Source organism: Rhinatrema bivittatum, chromosome 13 (assembly GCF_901001135.1).
Source record: "Rhinatrema bivittatum chromosome 13, aRhiBiv1.1, whole genome shotgun sequence".
NCBI classification, from domain to species: Eukaryota; Metazoa; Chordata; class Amphibia; order Gymnophiona; family Rhinatrematidae; genus Rhinatrema; species Rhinatrema bivittatum.
Genome location: NC_042627.1, coordinates 3814507 through 3841570, shown reverse-complemented (window position 1 = coordinate 3841570; position 27064 = coordinate 3814507). Strand labels below are relative to the sequence as shown.

At 42.2% G+C, this 27064-nt stretch overlaps 2 protein-coding genes across 3 annotated transcripts in view; one reads left to right on the top strand and one right to left on the bottom strand.

Annotated features, from left to right (window-relative positions):
• Positions 1-718, bottom strand: part of LOC115075309 (olfactory receptor 13G1-like) — a 29049-nt gene extending 28331 nt beyond the window's left edge. Inside the window, exon 1 of the mRNA XM_029575602.1 lies at positions 665-718. Coding sequence (XP_029431462.1) covers positions 665-718 — 54 coding nt within the window. The remainder of the gene's footprint in view (positions 1-664) is intronic.
• Positions 719-22044: 21326 nt separating this feature from the next.
• The window catches only part of LOC115075379 (alpha-N-acetylgalactosamine-specific lectin-like), a 31018-nt gene continuing 25998 nt past the window's right edge, over positions 22045-27064 (top strand). Inside the window, exon 1 of one of the 2 annotated variants that reach the window (XM_029575712.1) lies at positions 22045-22279. The gene's annotated coding sequence lies outside the window, so the exon portion shown is untranslated. Of the gene's footprint in view, positions 22280-23208; positions 23262-27064 lie in introns of those variants that run through there. The other variant, XM_029575713.1, reaches the window with a different exon arrangement.

The window sequence follows — 27064 nt, the reverse complement described above, 5'->3', positions numbered from 1 at the left end:
ACACGGAGCTCTCCAGACAGCACTAACAACGCAGAAGTCCACTTAAGTCAATTCAGCCGTCAACAATTCCACAGTGTTTTTCCAGTCCTTCTTGATAATGTTCAGCCCTTGAAGGAGCCTCTGCTCCAAAACATCTAGGTGTCTGCTGTACAAGACTGACTATTGGAGCAAGCACAAGATAAGTGGTGGCTAAGGCCAGCGTCATAATATTCAGTATTACAAATTTCACTTTGAAGAGTACATAAACAAGTGGACATTAACATAATCTAACAGCAACGCATTGAGGTACCTAATGATTTAGAATGATTTAGAATTAATGAATTAGGCTCACAGACACGATAGCAGAACCTGTTGTTCGCATCGTATGAAGGTACACTCAATTTTCATCCAAATATAACAGGTCTTTGTTTAATGTATCTAGTTACATGTTATACGATATTGGGTCTTTTTTTCTTGTAAGATTAAAAGCTGGCATTTTTTTTCAGTGTAATATCTTGATTTTTTCTTTCTTGTCTTTTCTGCTTTTGACCTGAACTCAGTTGATATGTTTCAGTCACCAGTTTTTCAAGTTTTCTGTGATCTGCATTATTATCTCTCTTACAATATCTGCTTCCTTTAAAGGCAACTGATCCAAAGCTGCCTCCAATCTATTTGGGGATCTTACCTGCTGAGGCGGTTGACTATTCTTTAGGATATCCAGAAATCTCATTCCCGTCATGGATCCCAGTCAGTTTCTGGCTACTTCTATCCTGCAGCATTCGTTATGTCCCAGCATGACTGTTTTTCTGTAAGATCATGGAATTCAGGTAATTTTCCGCTCTGTGATATGAACAGTTTATAGGACATATCAACTCTCTGTGACTTCATTCTCCTTTCTCCCAATGCCCAGACTCTCATCCATTTCTCTTCCATCGTATAAAATTCTAAACTATTTAGGCAAAAATTCAAAATCAAATACATATACTTGAACATGTTTTTAGAAAAATAGCAAAAATAGTCTAGAGCAACAAAAAAGGACCACCAAAGTATTGAAGCATTAGAGTTTGAAGACAATAGTCCACTTTGATGACTTCTGTCTTTCAAAGCCAGTGCAGCAATAAAACAGGAAGTCATAAAGTGTAATCTGTGTCTTTTATGAATAAGCAAAATGTTTCAATACATCCATTCACACAACTTACAATATTTTCACATTTTGTAGAGTGGCAGGGTGGGGACAGAGAATGAATTGTTATAATGTTAGCACTAAGAATCATAAAATAAAGAAAACATACCTACTCGGCAAATGGATCTTTTTTTCACTGTACCTAAGTAGTTCATAATTTCCTGAATCTTTTAAAGATGTTCAGAAAAGCTCCAGGGATTCTGTCTTGCAGCTTCTTACCCTGAGGAAGTTCAGTCATACTTCAGATCTTCTGGTAAACAACTGTAAAGGATGCATAGAGTGAAATCATTCTTTCAATTCCTTATGGACACCACACACCGTGTGCAGTATTTAGCTTAATATGAATTATCATACTTTAATATTTAACATTCTTTTCCCGTACTTTGACAGTATACATTTTAATATTTTCATATTCAAAGCATAAACATAGAAACAGGACAGCAGAAAAAGATTATATGACCCATTAATTTAGCATAATTCCCATTACTTCCTAAAAGATCCCTTGCATTCATCCTATGCCCTCTTGAACTCAGACACTGCTCCCCCACCTCCACCACATCCACTGGGGAGCCCTCCCATGCATTCACCACGCCCTCCAGAAAGAAATATTTCACAGAAGGTGGTGGATGCATGGAACAGCCTCCCATTGGAGGTGACAGAGACAAAAACAGTATCTGAATTCAGGAAACCATGGGACAAACACAAGGGATCTCTGTTCACTCACTCCTCTCCCTTCCTGATAATTCTCCCTCTTTCACATACTCCCCACCCAATCCTCTCACCCACTCAAGGTTCCTTCCCCACCTTGAACTCCTCACTCACCCTGGTTTGCTTATCCCCAGTTGACTCACTCACTCCCCCTCATGCACTCACTCCCCAGTTGACTCACTCACACCCCCTCATGCACTCACTCCCCAGTTGACTCACTCACTCCCCCTCATGCACTCACTCCCCTCCCTTCAATCCCTGGTGAGTTTGTTTTCTTCCCTCCACCCAGTGATCCCCAGTTCATTCTATCCTGCACACCCTCCCCCCCGAACCCCCTCACTCACCTGCTCTTATTGGACAAAGCAAAAGAAAGTAATATCACCAAATCCTTATCTGCCTAACATCATAACATTATAATTGTTAAATATAATCAGACAGACCTATAAAGTCACCAGCCTTGTAACACATTGCTAAAACACTAGGCATAGTGACCTAAAAGTATTCTTTTAATTTAACAGTTTTCAGGTTCTTGTTGGGTTTTTTTTCCCCTTTACTCATCAGCCCCTATTATAGAGTATAGTATAATAGGGGCTGATGAGTAAAGATGGCGCCGGCCATCCAGTGCTCCTACCATGTGACAGGGGCCGGCCAATGGCACGGATACCCTGTCACATGGTAAGGGCAAAGGGGCATCGGCGCCATTTTTTTTTTTAGAACAGCTGATGCCTGGGAATGGGAAATCTCTCCCCGAGGCCCCCCTGGACCACCAAGTAATTTTAAAGGTTTTGGGGGGGGGGGGGTCGGGAGGGTGGGGTCGATTTAAAGGGTCGGGTGGGGTTTTTTTCTTTTAGCGGCACGGGCCTCCCTAAAAAAAAAAAGGGTCGGGAGGGTGGGGGAGGATAAGGGGGGTCGATTTAAAGGGTCGGGTGGGTTTTTTTTTTTTTTTATCGGGCCATCAGCACCATTTTAATTAGTGGCAGCCAAAATGGCACCGATGTCCCGAGAGCGGGAGATCGCGCCGGGACCCCCCCACTGGACCACCAGGTAATTTAACATTTTGGGGGGGTTCGGGAGGGTGGGGGAGGGTAAGGAATTGGTTTTAAAGGGTCGGGGTGGGTTTAGGGGTTGTTTTGGTGTGCCGGTTTTCCCACCCTCCCCCAAATAATTCCCGTGCCCTATTTAACGATACAATACAAATGCCCCTGACGATAAATCGGGGGCATTTTGTATTGTATCGTGCACTCTGACGATTTAGGACGATTTTAAAATTATCTGACAATTTTAATTGTTCAAAAATGATTCACATCCCTAATATTTGCCCAGTACAGTCAATTCTAACATTACCCACGATGGTTACATATTTGGAGAGTCTTATATGTTCCTTTAATGCACTATGGAAACTGGATTCAGTGGTATCAATCTGTTGGTTTGTTGGATGGATAGAGTGATGGTGGAAAAGGGTGGGATGGTTTGGGAAATGATGCAAAGTGTTGGGTGTAGAAGGATTCACTCTTTTTCAGTCTTAATGTCTGAGTGGAAAGTTATCCTTATATTCTGTGGTGAAACCCAATAAAGATATTTGCAAAAATAAAAAGCAGATTCTGATTCAAACTCTGAAGAAGCTTTTACTTCTTCTTCAGCACTAAAGGACTCCCATTTGGGGGTGGTACTGGTGCTTTTATGACTTGCATTTTTACTCCCAATGGCACTGGTGGTGCCCTGATGCTGGTGCTAGTGCCTGCCCTTTCTCTACCCTCTGACACAGGGAATGAAAGAGAACCAGGAGATGCTGGCACATCCTCTCCAAATTTAAATTTCTTATAGCTTGAGATGCCTGCCTCTCCTGACATTTTTTTTTAAACCCTTTTTATTTTTATTGAGGGACTCATTGTTGTTTTATAGAATTTTCTGCCAACTGCCGGCTTATCTTGGCCTCTGCCTTTCCCAGATGTCATGGGATTGTATTTATTAGATGCAGTGCCTTCCTACTGGGATTTAAATGAAAGGGATGTTGAGTATGTATAGAACTGACAAAGATTAACACAATACCACTGACTGACTGAAGTGATCACTCTGTGCTAATGAGGAACTATACGCACAGACAATGCACTGTAGTATTTTACACTAGTGCACAGTGCACACACTGCTCACAGCTCAGTTGACAGATACTGTTCTCCTCTGTGTGTGCATTAGTACAGCAACAGGATCTACAAAGTGTTCATCTGCCTGCCTGCTTTGTAAATTCACTGTATCTGGTTCCCTATACTCCCAGACATAGAAGAAAACATTTTGGACTGGATTTTCAAAAGGTTAGGTGGGTAAATTCAGAAGATTTACGTATGTAATCTGTTTTACACGCGCCAAGCCTATTTTAAAATGGCCTGGCGGTACGCGTAAAGCCCCGGGACGCGTGTAAGTCCTGGGGCTTTACAAAAGGGGTGGGGTGGGGGCAGGACAGGGCAGGGTCAGGCTCCCGTCAGAGCGGCCATATTTGCCGCTGTGCCGGGGATCGCAGGCCTGCAGTCTGCCGGTGCGCGCAACTTGCTCCTGCCCGGAGGCAGGCGCAAAAGTTAAAATAAAGGTTAGGGGGATGGGGGGGTAGAGCATGGGGGGGGGGGGGAAAGGTTAGGGGAAGGGGTGGGAAGGTCAGGCTAGGGGGAAGGGAAGTTCCCTCTCAGGCCGCTCCGATTTCAGAGCAGCCTGGGAGGAAACGGGGTAAGGTAGTGCGGCTTGGCGTGCACAATTGTGCACTCCCTTGAGCACGCTGACCCTTGATTTTATAACTTGTGCGCACCTGCGCGCACAAGCTATAAAATCTGGGGTACATGTGTGCGTGCCGGGTAGCACACACACATGTACGCCCGCACGCATCTTTTTAAAATCTACTCCTCTGTGTCTTGGGTACTCTGTGGCTTAGCTAGCCAGCTGCTGGATCACTGTAATTGGTCCTAAATCACTCCTAAAGCCCAGTACCACCCCCAAATGGGAGAGAAAAATTGTGAAAAGAAAACACAAGCCTTCCTTTTTCAGTGAGTAATAGTAAAATGTAACAATAAAAACATGTAAAGATGAACACAGCAGCCAAAATAATTTTAAGTGAAGTTTCTTTTTTTTCAACCATTTATTTATTCAATTTTATCAAATAATATTACATTAATATTTGTAAAGAAAATAGGTACTAAGAAAATGTAATAATTATACAAATAAATCGAGGAAAATGATAAATATGGCTCAGATCTCTTACAGGCCACAATATTAGCAAAGGGGAAAAGAAATACAGAGAAGCTGATTATATAAACAACCTACAGTAATCTTACAGGAAGAAAAAAAGGAGTCCTAGAGTTATTCAAAATAGCTAGGATTTCTCATTAACAAAACCTATATAGGAACAGCAGGGGCAATTTTAGCTTCAAAAATATTCTCAACTGTGAATGGTCAAAAACAAAAAAAATCGCTCATTTTTATACGTCAAGAGACACTTACATGGAAAGAGAAGAAAAACTTCACTACAAATTTTAAGCACGTCCTGCCTCATCTGCAGGAATTGCTTACGTCTAGCCTGAGTTTCAAGGGATACATAAACAGAGATACTTTATATTTAAAGAAAAGCTGCATAACAGAATTTTTACCGGCTCACAGACAAAAGATATTAACAAGGAGGCTCACGACGCAACCTTGTCCTGCGAATTCTCTAAATAAGTAGACAGTTCTAAAGTGTCTATAATTCAGCTGTTCCTGCCCAGCTTCAGGATCAATAGCACGCTGTTCTTGAGGAAGATAATATTCCTTATTTAAAGTTGGTAGTGCTTCCGGAGTGAACTTTAGGTCTTCTGGTAGATATTTCTTAAACAAGTCCCTTGGACTGACCAAAGAAGTCTGCAGAAAGTTCAAGATTCTCAAATTCAGAGATCTCAGTTTATTTTCCATCACTTCCAGCTTATGTTGTAATTTTAAATTATCTTTTTACAAACTGTCATTGTTAGATTAAATTGAGGTTACCTTTCTTTCAAGGTCAAGAACCTTCTCAGAAAAATGACACAACTCCACTCTCTCAATATTAATTTTATTGTCTCTCATTAGTGATATTTATAGTACTAACTGCATTCAATATAGATTCTAGAGAGATCTCACCTCTCACCCCACAAACAATTTTCTCCATTCCTGGGACCAGAAATGTGGGGTGTAGTCAAAGGCACTGCCTATGGTCCCACTGCTCCAACGGGGCCCGGTACAACAGAAATGTCAGCTGACATCTCGAACTGCTCCTCACAACTAGTCCTGATTGCTGAAACACTAGCCATTAGACTTTGTATACCCAGGTGCTGACCAGTTGTTACAACTCCTAGTGGCTCTCCAAATTCTGGGTTCACCATGTCGATGGGGGATCCAGCTCCAGGGGAGTCCAACAGCTCCGGTTGCAGGAGAATCGAATGCTAATCTGGGATGAGGGATATCTTGGCCTCAGACTGGGGAGAAGCTTCTCTCTCAATCAAAAAATTGATTGACATACGAAAATGATGCCATCTGGCTCATAGAACATAGAAGTCGGATTAACCACAAAGATTTGAAAGCGCCTATTGTACAGCATTGCATTAAGGAAGGCCACCACTTTGAAGAGTTTAAATGGATCATCTTAGAACATGTTCCTTTGACATGGTGTGGAGGTGACAGAGCAGGCATGCTCAACTATAAAGAAAATCAATGGATTTATCATTTACAATCTATAGAACTTAATGGTTTAAATGAGAAAATAGAGTGGTGTACCCTCATTTAATTCTAACACAAATCATTTCTGGATGTTAATCAATTTTTTGGCCAGTGGAATTCCCTTTAAAAATGGTGGCTGAGACTATTAGTGTACCTTGTAGCTTGGTGTTGCCTAGGCTAAAGCATATAACCCACGGGAGATGTTCTTGCTTTTCAGCTGCTATCTCGAAAAAGTGATGTTCTTCCTCTTACATTCTGTACTTTATGCCATAGAAGTCAGGTTTTAAACAACGTACCCGTTTTCTGCAATGCATTCCGCTGATATTACCATTGTGGTTTACTTGATCTCATGAGGTATTTGTATGGCGAAGGGAAGGGAGGGATTTGGGGGAGGGTTTATTCTATGAAAAAAAATCTACTGACACTTGTATTTGTTTATGTCATATTGTGCTGTTTATTCAGTTAATAAAACTTTACATTCAAAAAAAAAAAAAAAATGGTGGCCACTGAGCACATCTTTTGTCAGTAATGGCTAAGGCATCTTGAAGCAGTAGGTAGCTCGCAGCACCACATTCATACAAGTAAGTGGATCGTTGTTTTGTAAATGTTACCCGAAGGACAAGCTGGTGTTTATCAGTTACTAAACAATTTGTGCTTGTAGCATTGAAGATGTTTTCGATCCAGTAGTTAGCACACAGCAACATACTGACCAAGTTAGCATCTCTCTTTTCACCGATACCATTTAAAGAAACATAAAACAATTGATTTAAAAGGGCATTCTTAACATAGCTTTATGTATTACAGATAAGTTCACAAATAGTCCACATATCAGGATGCCGCAATTCAATTGATTTGATTCCCTGAAGAAGGAGCGCATTCTCCGAAACATTGCAATGTTGGACAACGGACAATAAGAGGCTCGACAATATAGTGGACTTGATGCAGATAAGTGAATCGATAGCTTTAATATAAAGCATCTATAAGCGTATCTATAGCTCTAATACAAAGCATGCATAAATTATCTAGAGAGTGACTGATGATTATAAAGCCCTAGCACTGATACAGGGTTTATTTAAAAAGCCCAATAATCCTGAAGTGCTATATTATGGTCACTGTATAAAAGAATAGTTAAGCCCTCATTTTTCAGTAGCAATATATTGGACATTCATGAGTTTCATGCTGCTTTGGGTATTTTTGATTAATCAGAAGTAAGAATGAGCATCACTGGATCACCTAAGCAGCAATTGGCTGATTTAGATAAATGCTTCACTCTGATACATTCAACCACATTAGCATTTTGGTTTCCTTGCTGACACATCCTTGCAATTTGTGACATTACACGTGAGTCTCAGGCAATGGCTGGTGGCTGCTACATGACCAGCCACATTAATAGAGACATTCACTTTAATGTATCCATCAAGTCTATGGAAGCTAAACAAATGAAATAAATGAATGACACGTTTCATTCATGGGAAGTGGCTCATTCATTTTCAGGGGCCCACGAATGAAATGAAAAGGGGTCTTTCATTTCAGATTTAGCAAATTATGGTTGAGTTGTAAGTCAAAAGGAGCAGGAAAAACTACAGAGGGAAAAAAATGAGAAAGTTCTATGCCCCATTCCAATTTTATTTATTTAAAATATTTACGGTGTACGCTGTGATATCCAAAGTCCTATGCAGCTTACATTAAAGTGAGGGAGCCTTAGGAGAGGAAGGGGTAAAAAGGGATATTGTTAGTCAGGAAGGGGATTTTCTTCTATGGAGGATGCTATAGAGGGAATGTTTCTGCTGTTTAGAAAAGCCTGCAATTTCAAATATTCAGAAAAGAAATGTAATGAATGCCTTCTCTGAAATCCACATCATTTCATCTCAGGTTCAGATGGCATTGATCAAAAGTGAAAAAACGCAAGAACTATTCTGGTCATCTTAGAATTACAGAAAAGTGGTAAAGTGAATTAGCTGCTGACTTGGTCACAACCATGTGCTCGCCTGATGAGGAAAAGGCTTGACTTTGTCCACGTAGGATGTGCTTCCTTTCACAACAGGATGTCCAAAGGTCATTTTGACCTGGATTTTCTGGTTTTCCTGCTGCAGCAGGTGCCTTACAATCTGAGGTACGGAAGGAATATGGCAGTGCAAGCGCGTAACCTTCTATTTGTGTACAAACTCTGGAAATTCTTCTAACTCCTTGAATCACATAAATATACACAGATATTTCAAATGAGCTGCCTGCCCGTGAGATAAAAGCAATGAAAACGTTTGAAGGGGCTGAGAGAAGTGAGGCTTTTATCATGTAGAACGTTCAAAGGTTTTTAATCACTGGGCTGTCTGTGATCTAATCAGCAATATATCTTAACACAAACTGCAACAGCTGTTGTACAAAAAAGGAAAAATGGTTTAGAGACTGTAGACATTTCCTTAGATTTACCCTGGAATTAATCTTGTTGCAAATATGTTTTCACTATTTTTTCTCCTTTATTTGTAGAACTTTATGAACCACATTTAAGGGTTGGGCCCAAGCTGCTTGTATAATTCTGGTTTCCTTCTAGTGATCAAACAATGGCTTACAAAATCCTTGTGCAATCTCCAGATTGCACAATTGTGTCAGTCTGAGTCAAACTTTGTGCAAGACTGCTTTATAAGTTCTGTGCTAATTTAAAAAATGTGTGGCCCTGGAGCAGTGAAATATTGATAAAAGATAAGATGGCCAATATGACAGCTTCATGGAGAGAAAAATGAAAATGTTTTAGAAGCAAATGCATAGCACATAATAAACAACTGCTTAATATTTGTTTAGAAAACAAAACTTAACACCCAGATTTTTATATTTTGTTGTGCTGGTTATAAACCACTAAAGCAGGACTTCCTAAACCTGTCCTGGGGCCCCCAGCCATTCGGATTTTCAGGATATCCATAATGAATATGCATGAGATATATTTGCGTAAACTAGGTCCCCCGCAATATGCAAATTTATCTGATGCATATTCATTGTGGATATCCTGAAAACCCAGCTGGCTGTGAATCCCTAGGACAAGTTGGAAAACCCTGCACTAAGGGGTCCTTGTACTACAAGCAAGTTAAAATTAGTGCATAGGAATACCAATGAACCAGGTGGCAACTACTGTGCACTGCCACATAGAAGACCCCTAGGACAATCCCCAAGCTGGGTCTTGACTTCCAATGCGCAGGTCAGCAGGGGATGCTTCAGAGGTAGCATTTACAGACTCAAGCAGGGAGGTAGTTATGATCATTGCTTAAGAAATCATGTCTTGATTCTATGCTCCACAGCTTTCAGCTTACTAATGAAATTATCCTACTCACAAAATTGTTGGGCTCAATGTTCAATGCTACTTAGCTGGCTAAGTTCAGACCTACAGTAGCTTGCTCTTTGAATATCTGGGCACTGTCAGCTGCTGCCACTTAGCCAGCACTTTATCCAGGAAAGTGAGGGGCAGGAAGAGGGCATTCAGATCAGGGACCCTTGTCCAACTTAAGTTAACCAAATAAACACTGATAGTCAAGTGTACAAAGGAGCAATTTTCAAGCTTCCCACGTGGCTGCAAGCTCATCATTTACCTTGTACCTGTGGCCTTTCCACCAGTTTCCAGAGTGAGAATGCATGTGCACTTTCACTTTGAAAGTTGACGAAGGAAAAACTATCCACAAAGATTGCACCTGCTTTTCCTGTGGCTACTTTTGAAACCAAAACAAATCATGTTCTTTAGAAAATCCAGAAGGGCACACACTGCTTACTTCCCCATTGAACTCATTCCTAGGAATGCCTCCACTACAATGTGGGTGAAAGTACTCATAGGGGTAGATTTTATAAAATTACGCGCTCGCGCACCAGGCACAAACAAAAGTACACTGGATTTTATAAGATACGCGCGTAGCTTATAAAATCCGGGGTCGGCTGGCGCAAGGGGGTGCACATTTGTGCAACCTGTGAGCACTTTTATTATAGTTAATTTTACTCTATTTTGGACTAAATATATTTGCTGTGATTAGTTTGCTGTTTTTCACCAAGAGCTGATGGTTTGTGTTCATAATTCAATTAACAGATTGAAAATAGTGGATTCTGGTAGGATAAGACTTGTCCCATAAATGATACCTATAGAGAATGCCATAACAGCATTGAAAATGCATCTGACATGAAGGCGACCAGCTGAAGGCTTGCTCTGCCCTGCCTCCTTCGGCCGATGGGAAGAAGGAGAAAACTGCCTGATGTACAGGATTTCTTCCCTCTTCAAGTAGGGAGAAGAGAGAAGCACTGGATAGGGAGAAGAGACATGAAATGAAAACGTGCACCAGGTCCAAGCGACCATTGTTCCACCACTGCTGGGATCTCAGAGCCTGGATTCCCTCTTGGATGCTAGTGACAACGTCTGTGGCTGGTTTGAATTGTTGTGCTCAAAGGATTAATATTGTCTTAAATTTCTCTTAGGAAAGTTTGGGTCTCTACCATAAAGCCATGCTGTGGATGTTTCTGGTGAGGTTTTGAATACTCTGCTCCATGGTTTGCCTCATCCTCTTTTGTCTTCGAGGGCAGTCTTTATAGCAAAGGTCCTGACAGAAAAATAGTAATTAGAGCCCCCAGAACTGCTCTGCAAAGGGAAAGTGTTTTATTTATCTATTATTTATTAAATGGGTTTTAGAATAATGTAAAATATATTTTTTATGAGCCTTCAATGTTGTGTATCCTTTTAGATTCTAAAATGCTACAAGGATCGTAATTTCGTTTGTTGGTTGCATTTTGTCTCCATTGGCAATGTAATGTAATATTGACTGTTATTAATAATCTTTGTATGCTTGTTTTCTTATTCTGTTCTTTGCCCAGAATCTACTTGCATCTCTTATTTTTGTGGTCTTGTAAAGACTTTTTTTCTTCTTTTCCTATTTTGTGATGTAGACTTGTTTTCTGAATCATGTATGTAAGACCATAAGAACATAAGAAAATGCCATACTGGGTCAGACCAAGGGTCCATCAAGCCCAGCATCCTGCTTCCAACAATGGCCAATCCAGGCTACAAGAACCTGGCAAGTACCCAAAAACTAAGTCTATTCCATGTTACCATTGTTAATGTCAGTGGCTATTCTCTAGGTGAACTTAATAGCAGGTAATGGACTTCTCCTCCAAGAACTTATCCAATCCTTTTTTAAACACAGCTATACTAACTGCACTAACCACATCCTCTGGCAACAAATTCCAGAGTTTAATTGTGCGTTGAGTAAAAAAGAACTTTCTCCGATTAGTTTTAAATGTGCCACATGCTAGCTTCATGGAGTGCCCCCTAGTCTTTCTACTATCCGAAAGAGTAAATAACCGATTCACATCTACCTGTTCTAGACCTCTCATGATTTTAAACACCTCTATCATATCCCCCCTCAGCCGTCTCTTCTCCAAGCTGAAAAGTCCTAACCTCTTTAGTCTTTCCGCATAGGGGAGTTGTTCCATTCCCCTTATCATTTTGGTAGCCCTTCTCTGTACCTTCTCCATCGCAATTATATCTTTTTTGAGATGCAGCGACCAGAATTGTACACAGTATTCAAGGTGCGGTCTCACCATGGAGCGATACAGAGTATGTACCAGTGTTAAATTTAAATGAATCTATTTATACTGCCTTCCTGGTCTTTATCAGAATGCTGAAGAGGTGTTATGGACATCGGATAGTGTGATATATGCAGTGGATATGATATTCCTATCAACTAGTAGTAAAACAATTGGAAAGGTGTATTCCATGGCGTACCCAACAGTTCCAAAGGCATTCTTCACATTACCTTTCCTGTGGCCCCCACCCAGAAAGTGTCTTCCTACTAGAGGTATCCAGAGGCCTCTTGTTTGTGTACTTCCCGTGTGATGGCTGGACAGGGTGCCTGCACTCATTATGTGGGGATCTTTTATATGATGCATTCAACGGAGATTCTGTAATTTCACTGGGACTTATGCACCAGGGATGAAGTTAATTTGCCATATAATCCTGTCATCTCCAGCAACATTTTTTTAGGGGTGTTGGTCCCCCTACAAGAAGGTGGCAAAAGTACACTCTTAATATATTTTTTCCCTGGCAAGTATCCCCCCGATACTACATTGGTGTATCCCCTCAGCCTTTTCCTCAATACAATCTTTATGTGTGTCTTTCTCCCCTCTACCAAAAAGCAGTCATCTCTCTTCTCCCCCCCCCCCCCCCCCCCCCCCCCACCTAGGTTCTCTTATTCCCTCCCAACTTTCCTTTTCACTTTATTTTCTGCTTCTCCTCCTCTCTCATCCACCTGAATAGCAGGCCGTTTTCTCTATATGTCAATCGCTGCTGCTGCCTCCCAGGTCACTATGTCTCCTGCTCCCAGTGGGGCTCTGATCAGATCTGGATGGCTTCCACTTCTTCCTGGGCAAGCCACTGTTGCTGCTTCCTGGGCCCTGATTGGGGCAAAGGTCTTCCTATTTCTCTTTGACTGGCCAGTGGCTCCTCCTCATTCTTTTCTGCTGGCAGAGCCTTGTGAACCCTGCTGAGATCTTGCTGCTCTGGCTCCTGGATCTCACTGGTTGTAGGCCTGGAGAACCCAACCAGTCCCACTGTTCTGGCCACTATGCCCTCCATCCTGTTTTTCAAATTTTGTGTAGTTTTCCTGTTACATGCTTCATTTTGTTGATAAGAAGTTCACATGCATAATTTATTGCACATGTGCAGTTAACAAAAACGCAGCAGGATCAGGTACATAAAACATGTAATAATATAAATACCATATGTATGGCTAAAATGGAGGTAATAATGCTGCTGTACCAGGCAGTAGTGGGAAGATACATGGAGTATTGTATCCAGCTGTGGAGGCTCTATGTCTGAAAAGATATAGACAGAATATAGACGGTCCAGAAAAAGGCCACCAAAATGATGTGCTATTTGCACCTAAGTCCCATTGAGAAGGGTCTTAAATATGTTTACCCTAGAGACCTAGAAGAGGTGAGAGATGGAGGATATGATAGAGACATTCAAATTCTCCAAAGAGATAAAAAGTGCTTGAAACCCCTCATCTATGGCATGATAGGACTGATTGGGCATAGAAAGTTAGTATATTGTTTGTTGAAATGAAATGTAATACAAGAAAGTAGGAGGAAGTATACAGACTCTTGGGGAAATATAACTTGAAGCTGTCAAAATGGGGAATTTGCAAGAGACAGGAAATTCCTGAAAAACAATCCTTTGCTACAAACAACAGCAGAAGCCTAAGGCTTAGACCTCTAATTAAAAAAAAGAAAAGAATATGCATTACACAAAAATAGGGAAAGCATTTAGAAATGCAGCTGCCGAGGGATTTTAGAAACGAAGAAAATCCAAACAGAAGGGGAATGTGAGGCAGGATCTTCCTCTGTGCCGCACACACTGTTTGGTTCCTGGTCTTTTGGCTAAGACCAGGTATAGCAGCCTCATGCTGGCTTTCTCTGCCTATCCAAGCTGCAGTTTATTATTTTCTGTAACCTGGGGGACATGCTTTCCCTTCAGACTGCCTGGCTATGCTAATACACAACCTGCTCGGTAGGAAGATGAAGAATATCTGATGATGGAACCTTTCCCTTTCATGCAGCATTAAATCTAAGGCCTTTGACATAGCTGAGCTAAGGGTCCTGGGAAAAGGACCTCCTCCCAGCCAAGAAGAACTGAATAGCAGGTAATGGGACTAGAAGAGCTGGTCAACAGAGACTCTTCCAAGTCAGGCAGGACTAGAAGGCTGGCCATGAAGCACAGTAAGAGCTTCGGTCCTCTTAGAGGGATGTAGACCCAGAGTCAGAGTGCACATATCTTCCCAGGTAAGAGTGAACCCAGACACCCAGTAAGGCCTGGATTTGCCAATAGATATACTGGGCCTGTGCCTAGGGTGGCAAACATCTGGAGTGGGGGGGGGGGGGAGGCAGTAGACCAGCTGATGATTTGCTGCCTCCCATTTGTGCTGAATCTCACTCAACAGATAACAGAAGGGACTGGTGAAGCTGGAAGAGACAGAACAAAGAAAAATTGCTCTACTCCCTATTCAGTCTCCACCATTCAATGTCCCCCACCCTATCTAAGGAGTACGAGGAAAGCCACTCTGCTCCCTAATCCTGCACCTCTTGTCCTGCCATTCAGGGACGTGAAGGGAGGAAGTGAACATATGAAGGCCGTGCCTTAGACTTTCTGCTCTGTTGTCCCTTGCCCAGGGGAGGGAAGGGGGCGACATTACCACTAGGGCCAAGGGACGGCAACATCCATCACTGGACCCAGATAGCCGGCAGTTAAGGGTGAATCTGGAGCCAAGAAATCTCCCTTATAACAAGCCAACATACTCCCTTAGAACAAGCCAACATACTCCCTTAGAACAAGCCAACATACTCCCTCCAACACAATATGGTTTCCGAAAACACCTCAGTACAGAATCCCTTCTCCTCTCCCTCACAGACACTATCATCAAAGGTATGGATGCCGGTAACTCCTACCTTATCGCCATGCTAGATATTTCCGCCGCTTTCGATACAGTAAATCATAACATCCTCATCAACACTCTCATCAGCATAGGAATCACAGGTACCGCTCTTTCTTGGATAAAGTCCTTCCTCCAAAACCGAACTTACACAGTCCTCACCGACAATTTTACATCCCCCCCTGTTAATCTCGACTGTGGCGTTCCCCAAGGATCCTCCCTTTCTTCCACCCTTTTTAACATCTACATGCTCCCCCTCACAAACCTCCTCTCCAACCTTGGTATTACACACTTCATCTATGCCGATGATGTGCAAATCCTCATACCCTTCACAAATTCTGTACTCACTGCTCTTCAAAAATGGAACACCATTCTCACCTCCATAAACCAACTCCTCACTGACATGCACCTAGCCCTTAATCCGCAAAAAACGGAACTCCTCCTCATCTCCTCAAAACAAGCTTCCATACCCTTTCCCTCCACCCTCCACCCCCCCAACTTTCTCTCTGACACAAGAAACCTGGGGGTTATTCTCGATAACCAACTAACCTTCAAACCATACATCAAATCTATCCTTAGCAGCTGTTACTTCAAACTACAAACCCTCAAAAAACTCAAACCTCTTCTCTACTTCTCTGATTTCCGCACAGTACTTCAATCTATAATTTTCTCAAAAATTGATTACTGTAATGCACTCCTACTTGGTCTCCCTGCTACCCACATCAAACCTCTACAACTCCTTCAAAACGCCACTGCACGCATCCTAACCAATGCCAATAAGAAAGACCATATTACTCCCACCCTCATTAATCTCCATTGGCTTCCCATTCACTCACGAATTATTTACAAGACCCTTACCCTCATCCACAAAAGTATTACTAACGAACATTACAATTGGCTAAACCCACCTTTCCTCCCTCGTACCTCCACAAGACCCACCCGCTCCTCTCTCCGTGGTACCCTCATTCCTCCTTCCATAAAATCCACAAGACTCATCTCCACCACCAATAGGGCCCTCTCCCTCGCAGGCCCTTCCCTCTGGAACTCCATGCCTCCTGACCTACGTACCGAAACCTCCACACCCACATTCAAAAAGAAACTCAAAACCTGGCTCTTCCTCCAAGCTTACCCCCAATCATCTTCATCTCTCACTAACACCCTAACCGGATCACCACCTCTCACCAGTACTCCCCCTCAGGACCTACACCCGACACCCACCCCCTCCAAGGACCCTCAAACCTAAACAAAAAAAAAAAAAAAAAAAAAAAACAAACCTTGTATATAACCTATGTATATATTAATTGTCCCTTGAACCCCTGTACATATCTTTTCCTTCAGTTTTCCTTTTTCACCCCTCCCCCCCTCCTTTTTGTCCCGTATATCCCTACCCTTCCCTCCCCTACTTATTTATCTAGTTAATTGCCATGTTACTGCATTATGTTAAAAACTGTTCCTTGTAAAGGCCTTGCCTATATATTACTTGTTATAAGTTATCTGTAAACCGGCACGATGTGCAAACGGTTGTCGGTATATAAAATCAAATAAATAAATAAAATAAATAAATTATATAGAAACATAGAAACATAGAAATGACGGCAGAAGAAGACCAAATGGCCCATCCAGTCTGCCCAGCAAGCTTCCCTCATTTCTTCTCCCATACTTATCTGTTTCTCTTAGCTCTTGGTTCTAATTCCCTTCCACCCCCGCCATTAATGTAGAGAGCGGTGGAGGAGCTGCATCCAAGTGAAATATCTAGCTTGATTAGTTAGAGGTAGTAGGAGTAGTAACCGCCGCAATAAGCAAGCTACACCCATGCTTATTTGTTTTTACCCAGATTATGTTATACAGCCCTTATTGGTTGTTTATCTTCTCCCCTGCCGTTGAAGCAGGGAGCTATGCTGGATATGCGTGAGGTATCAGTTTTTTTCTTCTCCCCTGCTGTTGAAGCAGAGAGCTATGCTGGATATGCATCGAAAGTGAAGTATCAGGCACATTTGGTTTGGGGTAGTAACCGCCGTGACAAGCCAGCTACTCCCCGCTTTGTGAGTGTGAATCCTTTTTTCTTCTCCCCTGCCGTTGAAGTTATGCTGGATATGCGTGAAGTATCAGTTTTTCTTTTCCCCTGCCGTTGAAGCAGAGAGCTATGCTGGAAATTCGTGATGTATCAGTCTTTCTCCCATGCCGTTGAAGTAGAGAGCCATGCTGGATATGCGTCGAGAGTGAAGTATCAGGTACATTTGGTTTGGGGTAGTAACCGCCGTAACAAGCCAGCTACTCCCCGCTTTGTGAGTGCGAACCCTTTTTTCTTCTCCCCTGCCGTTTAAGCAGAGAGCTCTGCTGGATGTGTGAAGTAACAGTTTTTCTTTTCCCCTGCTGTTGAAGCAGAGAACTATGCTGGATATGCATTGAAAGTGAAGTATAAGAATGGAGTGATCAAGCTAGTTGAAAGGCATCAGGAATAGAGGAAGGTGGAGGTAGTAATTTGGATATTTGGTTTGGGGTAGTAACCGCCGTAACAAGCCAGCTACTCCCGTCTTTGTGAGTGCAAATCCTTTTTTCCACATTTCCTCTTGCTGTTGAATCTTAGAGTGATGTTGGAGTCACAGTAACCATGTGTATGTTTATTGACTAAGGGTATTGTCTCCAGGCAGTAGCCATCATTCTGGCGAGTCACCCACTCTTCATTGGCGGCCTCTTGACTTTATGGATCCACAGTGTTTATCCCACGCCCCTTTGAAGTCCTTCACAGTTCTGGTCTTCACCACTTCCTCCGGAAGGGCATTCCAGGCATCCACCACCCTCTCCGTGAAGAAATACTTCCTGACATTGGTTCTGAATCTTCCTCCCTGGAGCTTCAAATCGTGACCCCTGGTTCTGCTGATTTTTTTCTTATGGTAAAGGTTTGTCGTTGCCTTTGGATCATTAAAACCTTTCAAGTATCTGAAAGTCTGTATCATATCACCTCTGCTCCTCCTTTCCTCCAGGGTGTACATATTTAGATTCTTCAATCTCTCCTCGTACGTCATGCGATGAAGATCCTCCACCTTCCTGGTCGCCCTTCTCTGTACCGCTTCCATCTTGTCTTTGTCTTTTTGTAGATACGGTCTCCAGAACTGAACACAGTACTCCAGGTGAGGCCTCACCAAGGACCTGTACAAGGGAATAATCACTTCCCTTTTCTTACTCGATATTCCTCTCTCTATGCAGCCCAGCATTCTTCTGGCTTTTGCTATCGCCTTGTCGCATTGTTTCGCAGACTTCATATCATTAGACACTATCACCCCAAGGTCCCTCTCCTGCTCCGTGCACGTCAGCCTTTCCCCCCCCCCATCGAATACAGTTCATTCGGATTTCCGCTCCCCATATGCATGACTTTGCACTTCTTGGCATTGAATCTCAGCTGCCATATCTTCGACCACTCTTCCAGTTTCCTTAGATCCCGTCTCATTCTCTCCACTCCTTCCGGCGTGTCCACTCTGTTGCAGATCTTAGTGTCATCCGCAAAAAGACAAACCTTACCTTCTATCCCGTCCGCAATGTCGCTCACAAAGATATTGAACAGGACCGGTCCCAACACCGATCCTTGCGGTACACCACTTAAAACCGCTCTCTCTTCAGAGAAGGTTCCGTTTACCATCACACATTGTCTTCTGTCCGTCAACCAATTTGCAATCCAGGTCACCACCTTGTCACTCACTCCCAAGCTTCTCGTTTTATTCACCAGTCTCCTGTGCGGAACCGTATCAAAAGCTTTGCTGAAATCCAAGTATATGACATCGAGCGCTCTTCCTTGGTCCAATTCCTTGGTTACCCAGTCAAAAAAGTCAATCAGATTTGTCTGACAGGATCTTCCCCTGGTGAATCCATGTTGCCTCTGGTCCATCAATTCTCCGGACTGTAGATAGTTCACTGTTCTCTCTTTCAGCAGAGACTCCATTACTTTTCCCACCACCGAAGTGAGGCTAACCGGCCTGTAGTTGCCAGCCTCCTCCCTGTTCCCACTCTTGTGAAGCGGGACCACCACCGCTCTTCTCCAGTCTCTCGGCACCACTCCCGTTTCTAGGGATCTATTGAACAGGTCACACAGTGGACCCGCCAGAACATCTCTGAGCTCCCTCAATATCCTTGGATGAATCCCATCAGGCCCCATGGCTTTATCCACTTTCAGGTTCTTTAGCTCTTCCCACACATTTTCTACTGTAAAAGGATTTTCATCTATTCCACTTCCCTCCAGTTTCTTGTTGTGTAGAGATGGTCCTTCTCCAGGGTCTTCTTTAGTGAACACAGAGCTGAAGTATTCGTTTAATATTTCTGCCATTTCTTCGTCTGTCTCCACACATTGATCATTACCACCTTTCAATTTTACTATACCAGTTTGGACCTTTCTCTTTTCGCTGATGTATCTGAAAAATGTTTTGTCACCATTTTTTATCTCCTTGGCAATCCTCTCTTCTGCTTGATTTTTTGCCAACTTGATTGTTTTCTTCGTCTCCCCCAGTTGATACAAATATTCTTCTTTGTGCTCCTCCCTTTGGGATCCTTTATATTTCTTGAATGCTGTTCTTTTAGCTTTAATTTTGTCAGCCACCTCCTTTGAGAACCAGATAGGTTTCAATTTTCTTTTGCTTTTCTTTATGTTTCTAACATATAGAGCAGTTGCCTTGGTGATTGCTCCTTTTAGATTGGTCCACTGCTGATCCACATCTCTCTCGTTCTCCCATCCTTTAAGTTCTTCCTCCAGGTACTTTCCCATTTCCTCAAAGTCTGTGTTTTTGAACTGTAAAACTCGGGTCTTTGTGGTTCTTTTCCCTATTCTATTAGTGATATTAAACCATACCGTTCGATGATCACTGCTGCTGAGGTGGGCGCCCACCTGGACATCTGAGACATTATCTGCATTATTGAGCAATAAGTCGAGTATAGCACCTTCTCTCGTGGGTTCCAACACCATTTGTTTGAACAAAGATACTTGCATGGCATCCATTATTGCTCTACTATTTTTAGTTTCTGCAGAGGGGATTTTCCAGTCTACATCTGGCATATTAAAGTCACCCACGATCACCACTTCTCCCTTCTTACCTATCTTATGGATGTCTTCAATCGGATCTCTGTCCAGCTCTTCCTTTTGGTTTGGAGGCCTGTAAACCACTCCAATATAAATGGACACTCCGTCATCTTTTTTTAGGTCGACCCATAGAGCTTCTTCTTTACCCCAACTTCCTTGTAGCTCAGATGCTTGGATGTTGTTTCTGACATAAAGAGCCACACCTCCCCCTTTTCTATCCTCTCTGTCCTTCCTTAACAAGTTGTAGCCTGGTATTGTTGTATCCCATTCATGAGATTCTGTGAACCATGTTTCTGTGATAGCAACAATGTCCAATTCTGCCTCAGCCATTAGGGCCTGCAGATCTGGGATTTTATTTCCCAAACTATGAGCATTTGTGGTCATAGCCTTCCAGGTACTCTCTTTAAGGTTATTGCTTTTCCTGGACTCCTTATGAGATATTAGTTGAGATTTGTTATTCACTTTACTCTTTCTGTTTGTAGTTGTGCCACTGTTGACAGAGTTATCCATCTCAATTAGATTTTTCTTTTGGTTATGGATCTTGAAATACTGCATGCATTGTGTTTTTTCTCTCTTTTCTGGTAATACTGCAATGTTTTTTTCAAGAACTTCCTCAGTTTTTAATATAGAGAGGGCTTGTTCTTTTTGCATTTGGTACATTGTGTGTCTCCTTATCGCAGGTCTAATTCTACCAGAGCCCACTGTAATCCTGGATTGTAAAGAATTTCTTAATGACCTGTTTGAGTGGGAGGGTGTACCTGTTGGCTGCTCATCTGTCAAGAATGGATGACTTTGGGTCCTACCTGAGCGTAATGGATCTCCTTTTCTTGACTCCTGGTTTTTCTGTGATATTGGGGAATTATTATCTGTGTAATGCAATGTGGGTGTAATACTTTTAATTGAAGCTAATTGAGCTTTTATCTCAGTCAGCTCCATTTTCAAGGAAGAGAGTTGTGCACAAATTGGGCAAGCTCTAAGTTTCCAGATGCTTTCCCTCAGAATAAAGGCTCTACAGCAGTTACATTGGATAGTCCTCATCTTGGTAGTTTGTGATTTGTATTTCCTTGACTGTTACCAATGTACTAATTTATCTTGCTGCCAATGGGAAGTTAGGCAGTCTTTATTAGAAAACAAGCCCCAGGGGTGGGTGGGTAGAGGGGTAGGGAGTGCTGCAAAACACCTTCTCCCGGTGTTTTGCAGCACTCACAAGCCCAAATGCATTTCTATGCATGGGTTAGAGTATGAGGAGTACACAGGGAAGGAAATGGGGGAGGATAGTTATAATGGAATAAAAGGAATAAGAATTTCTCCTTCAAACGGTGATGCCTTGAGGGGATTGTTAATTTACTGTGTAATATGTTGTGGGAACACAATTTAATTTATTACTTCTGTTCTGCCTCATGCAGCTGGTCGGTTGCTTCAAAGCATATTACAGGGGCATTTATTAGACCAAAAAACTATGGGGTGTTACATTGCAAAGGTTAGGTGGGTGTTAAAACTGCTGGTTAATAGTTAGGACCTTCTCTGTGTGTGAGGCTTGGGAGAGCATTTGTATTTCTGTGTCTCTGTTGGGAGTCTTTCCAGTTGAGATATGTATTAATTTTGATACACGTTAATGGTTTTTCTCTGAGTGCTTTATCTATGTAGCTGAAAATGGTTTCTGACTGGATGAATTTTCTCTGACTGATGAGGAATGTCTCCCCTGAAGGAGGGACAAGGTAAGATACCAGTAGGGAAAAGTCCGCTATTGGGCCATTGAAATTCTCCTCCTCTACTTACTTCTGCCTGCTTCGGAATGTTCACCATGCTTAGCCACATGAGTTTATTCAGTGAATATTTCCGGGTCCTTCCGGGAGTGAGTCTGTGTGCATGCATGCTTTTTTTCTTCTTCATTTTGAAAAACCTTATACCAGAAAAGTACATAAATGCATCTGCTGACTGTAATCCTGACCCTGTGACCTATGTTGTAATCAGTAATCCCATACCTGCCTATTCTGAAGAAACTTTTACTGCTTCCTGCACCTGATTTGCATTTTGTTTTGTCATCACTTGAGTGCCAGGGGATATAAACGGGGAGTTTCTGGACCAGAAGGTACTCTTCAGACAAATTTTCAGTGCAGTGAAGAGCCGTCATTTCTACTCTTCTGCAAAAAGATTTCTCTTCTCTTACAGCTAAAGAACCAAAACCAGGTGAGTGTTTACTGCCTCTGAATATTGTGCTGGATGTATGAGATCTGTGCACCACTCTACAGAAAACATCTTAGCACCCAAGAAAAACTCTGCACTTCTCACAATTCCCAAAAGTTACAAGTTACTAACTTCTCTGAATATCAGTAATTCTAGCAAGGCAGAGCAGGATTGCACATTTAGGAAAAGGTTATTGATCTTATCAGAAATGTATTGAATATCATTATTTAAAAAAGCTTGAAAAACTCATGTGAAAGGTGTTTTGTTATGATTTGACAAATACCACCTGATATTGCTAGTTTCTTTTTACCTGTTGTCCCAGGGTCCTTATTAATGCACTACAAAATGTTCTGCAGGAATCTGAGAAAAGATATTCCTTGTAACAGCTGAGACTGTCTAAGAAGGTTACAGCAGTTTTCTTCTTGTCTAGCAGGACCGGGAGCTGATGGCAGTGCTCAGAGGCTGGGAATCAGTTGTTCTCCATCTCCTTGGAGTTAAAGCTTAAATTGTAAAGGAGGATTTTCTAATTTTGGTCCCAATGTAATAAGTTGTGCTCAGCGTGTGCCCATGTAGCGTGCATTTGTGTGAACAGTTTTTTGTGCACAACTCTACTTCAGATTAAACAAAGGTCATTATTGCACAAAAATATTATATGGACTGACCGATGATTATAAATAAGGCAGAGTGAATGAAGGTACGTGTTACCACACAATGATGCCTATTATGAAGGTCATATAGTGGATGCGCCGTTAAGTTGGATATAATTGAGTGAGGGGGTATTTATGAGTTATTACTTGCAGTTAATTCATCCCCATCTCAAGAGAAATTGGTTAATAACCAATGGTTATCGATCTAGGGGTTTTGATTGATGTATGTATACGTGTGAGGGAGAATGAACATGTGGGTGTGTGTGTGAGCAAGAGAGGATAAAGTTTGGGTGTCCTCATAGCCTCCTAGTCCTTGACTGGAAATCAAGACTTCCCAGGTATGGACAGCAGGAGCTTTTTTGAATCCTCATTAGTTTGAATTATTGGGTGTTATTTGATATGTGTGTGCTGTTTTGAAATATTTTATTGGTGTTTGGGAAATTAAAAAATATATCTACAACTTTAATAGATGTTGTTCTATTTGTCAGTAGTTCTGAAATATTTATTCTTTTATTAGTATGATTCTGCTATTATACTTGATGCTTTATGTTTCTTGATTTTATTGTTTTATGAGGAAAGGTGGTTCTGTTTTTCCATTGTTACACTGTAGACAGAGTCTGGCTTCTTGGAGTTTCCATTTCAGTTTTTGTCTGCATATTGCTGGTTCTAATTTGTGATCCTTTATTCTGTATTTGGTGAGGGTCTGTCTCTGTTCTGTGCGTGTGACCATGATGAGAGATTTTGCTAATGTGTAGTGTCTGTGTAGGCATCTATAGCAATCAGGTTTGTTTTGTTTCCTCAGTAGGTGGTGTATTGGTATTCTGGGACCCAGTGTAATATTTACCCTTGCTTTTTCACAGGTAGGGTTATTGTTGTTTGAGTCCTTGGTGTTATTACTGTTATGTTATGATGGGATTGCAGTATAGATTTTGAGTGTCTTTTATGTAGGGTTTTGTGTTAGTTCACAATGTGTCTGGCAGTGTAAGGAGTTTGTGCTGCTGTTACTGTGAGGTGCCTGTCTGGATATGGTGTGGTATCTGCCTCTCTTTGCATTTATGTGTATCTGATTGCTCCTTTCAGCAACCTGAAGAGAATACAAGTGGAATTTTGAGCTTCTGGCTGGCAGTGTGATTGCCTGCTATTTGGCGAACAGTTCAATAACTGATTAGTTGATAGAGACGTGCATTCATTTATCATGAATTAGGCAATTTCAATGAAATTGCCTAATTTGTCGTGGTTCAGGGACCCTGCCCCCTGAAACAGATTTTCCCCGAACTATGAGAAAAATGTGTTTTTCAGGTTTGTACGGGGGGAGGGGCACATTTTATTTTTTTAAATAAAAAAAACCACCCCAAGCATTAAAATTTAGTATAATACAACCCCCCCCCCCCCCCCCCCCCACCATTCCGATCCCTCCCCAAGACTTACTAACATCCCTGGTGGTCCAGCGGGGTCTCGCGAGCGATTTCTCCCTCCCTGCCATCGGGCTGTCCGGCCTGCTCGCATCAAAATGGCGCCGATAGCCTTTGACCTACTATGTTACAGGGGCTACCGGTGCCATTGGTCAGCCCCTGTCACATGGTAGGAGCATAAGATGGCACCGGCTGGAGGTTGGGGCCCACTTGTAAGAACTCTGTTTTCTTCATGGAGGATCTGAAGGGTGGTTTTATTTATTTATTTATTTTATTTATTTAAGGTCTCTTTTATACCGACATCCGTTGACACATCGCATCGGTTTACAAAAAACAAAAACTTTTGGGCGGAGCCCTTACGTATAACCAATAGAGTACATTAAACAGGGGGGTGAAAACTAGATATAAATATAAATCAATATGAGTAAACCAACTATATACACAGATAGGAGAGTTCAAAGATAGGAGAGTTCAAAGTACAAAAAACAGCAGGCATTTGGGGGCTTGCTCTGGTAAGACGCTATCTTATTGCACTGAGTTCGGGTGGGGGAGGAGAGGAGTTGGAAATGGGTCCATAAGGTCCACACACAACATTTTTTTTTTTTTTTTAAAGGGCCATCACCATTTAACTGGCTTATATTTAACTGGCTTATATTTAACTGGCTTATATTTAACTGGCTTATATTCTTTTCAATATAGTCAGTGAAAGCAAACATTATCTGGATAAACTATTTCCTGTTACTCGCCCCATGGAAAGCAGTGACTTACTGGTTATTAATGTTTTATGGATTTTTTCCTCCAGGAAATTGTAAAAATCTTTTAAAAAATATACTATGTTAGTTGTTTTTACCACTTCTTATGGCAACAGACCCCACAGCTTGATAGTACACTGAGTGAAAAAGATCTTTCCACAATTTGTTTTAAATCTGCTGGATGTTAGTTTCATAGGTTGTCCCCTTATGTTATATGAAAGTGTAAATAACCATCCTTTATGTACCCATTCTACCCTACTCATGATTTGGTAAACTTCTATCATGTCCCCTCTCTGCCATCTCTTTTCCAAGCTGACCTGTGTAGCCTCTCCTCATAGGGAAGCCATTGCATCCCTTGTATCATTGGATCACCCTCTCTGTACCTTTTCTAGTTTTACTATATCTTTTTGAGATTGGGCAACTAGAACTGAACACAGTTCTCAAATTGCAGGGAGGGCTCAAAGCAATATTCTGCCTAAGGCGGGGACCACATGCACCCTCCCCCCTCCCAAGACTCACGGAAACCCCTGGTGTTCCAGCCGCGTCCTGGGAGTGATCTGCCGCTCCGGGGCCATCGGCTGCCACCAACCAAAATGGTGCTGGTGGCCTTTAGCCCCTACCATGTGATGGGGCTACCGGAGCCATTGGTCAGCCCCTGTTACATGGTAGGGGTAATTTTAAAATTTAAAAAATGGTGTGGGTTGTCCATTACCCCTACCATGTGACAGGGGCCGGCCAATGGCACTGGTAACCCCTGTCACATGGTAGGGGGCCAAAAGCCATAGCACCATTTTGGTTGGAGGCAGCTGACGGCCTGGGAGTGACAGATTGCTCCCGGGCCCCCTGCTGGACCACCAGGGATTTTTGTGAATCTTGAGGGGTCGGGAGGGTGGCACAACAGGAGGCAGGTGAGGCGGGGGCTGGGCAGAATTTTGAAGGGGCACTTTTAGCTGCTTCAAAATTCTGCCACCTGAAGCGGCCACCTCACCCTGCCTCATTATCGAGGCAATAGGATACCTTCCCTTTTATTCTCCATTCCTTTTTGGATGATTTCTAATATTCTGTTTGCTTTTTTGACTGCCTTTGCACATGGAACCAAGAATTTCACTGTATTGCCCAGAAGGACTCCTTTTTCTGGATAGTGACTCAATAGTGAATTTAGCATTTTCTATCTGTAGCTGGGATTATTTTTCCCTCTGTGCATCACTTTGCACATTTCCACAGTTCATTTCATCTGTCACTCAGATGCATAATCTCTGAGTTTATTTATTTATTTAAAAGTTTTTATATACCGTCATTAAGTTATTCACCATCATACCGGTTTGCAAGTTCCTTCTTTAGATCCCCACAATCTGCTACTGTTTTAAAACCTTTGAACATTTTTTAATCATCTGCAAATTTGACATCTCATTCGTTGTTCCCTTTTCCATTTATGAATATGTTAAACAGCATAGTTCCTAGAAGAGTTTCCTGTGATAATCCACTAATGCCCTTTCTCCATTTAATCATTTACTAATCCACAATAAGACACTGCCTCCTTTCTCATGACTTTGTAATTTCCTGATGAGTCCCTCATGGGGGACTTGGTCAAATGCTTTCTGACAACCCAAGCACACTGTATCAGCTGGGTCACCTTTATCTGCTTGTTTATTTACACCTTCATAAGAACCTAATGAATTTGGGAGGCAATGCTTTATGTGTGAAGAAGAATTACTTCCTCATACAGGGGCCGATGCAATACGGTGCGCTGAGCCGAATGCACTCTTAAAGTGCAGTTGGACGCGGGTAGAAGAGGCGCTAATCAATCCCCTAATGCAATAAGGGGATTAGCGCCTTTTCAACGCGCGTCTAAAGCAGAGTGAATGTAATAACAATCATCACATGCAAATGCGTGTGAATGAGGCTATTAGGCATTCACTCCCGATGCAAAAAGAAAAATGTCAGTCTCAGACGCACATTTAACTATCATCTATTAAC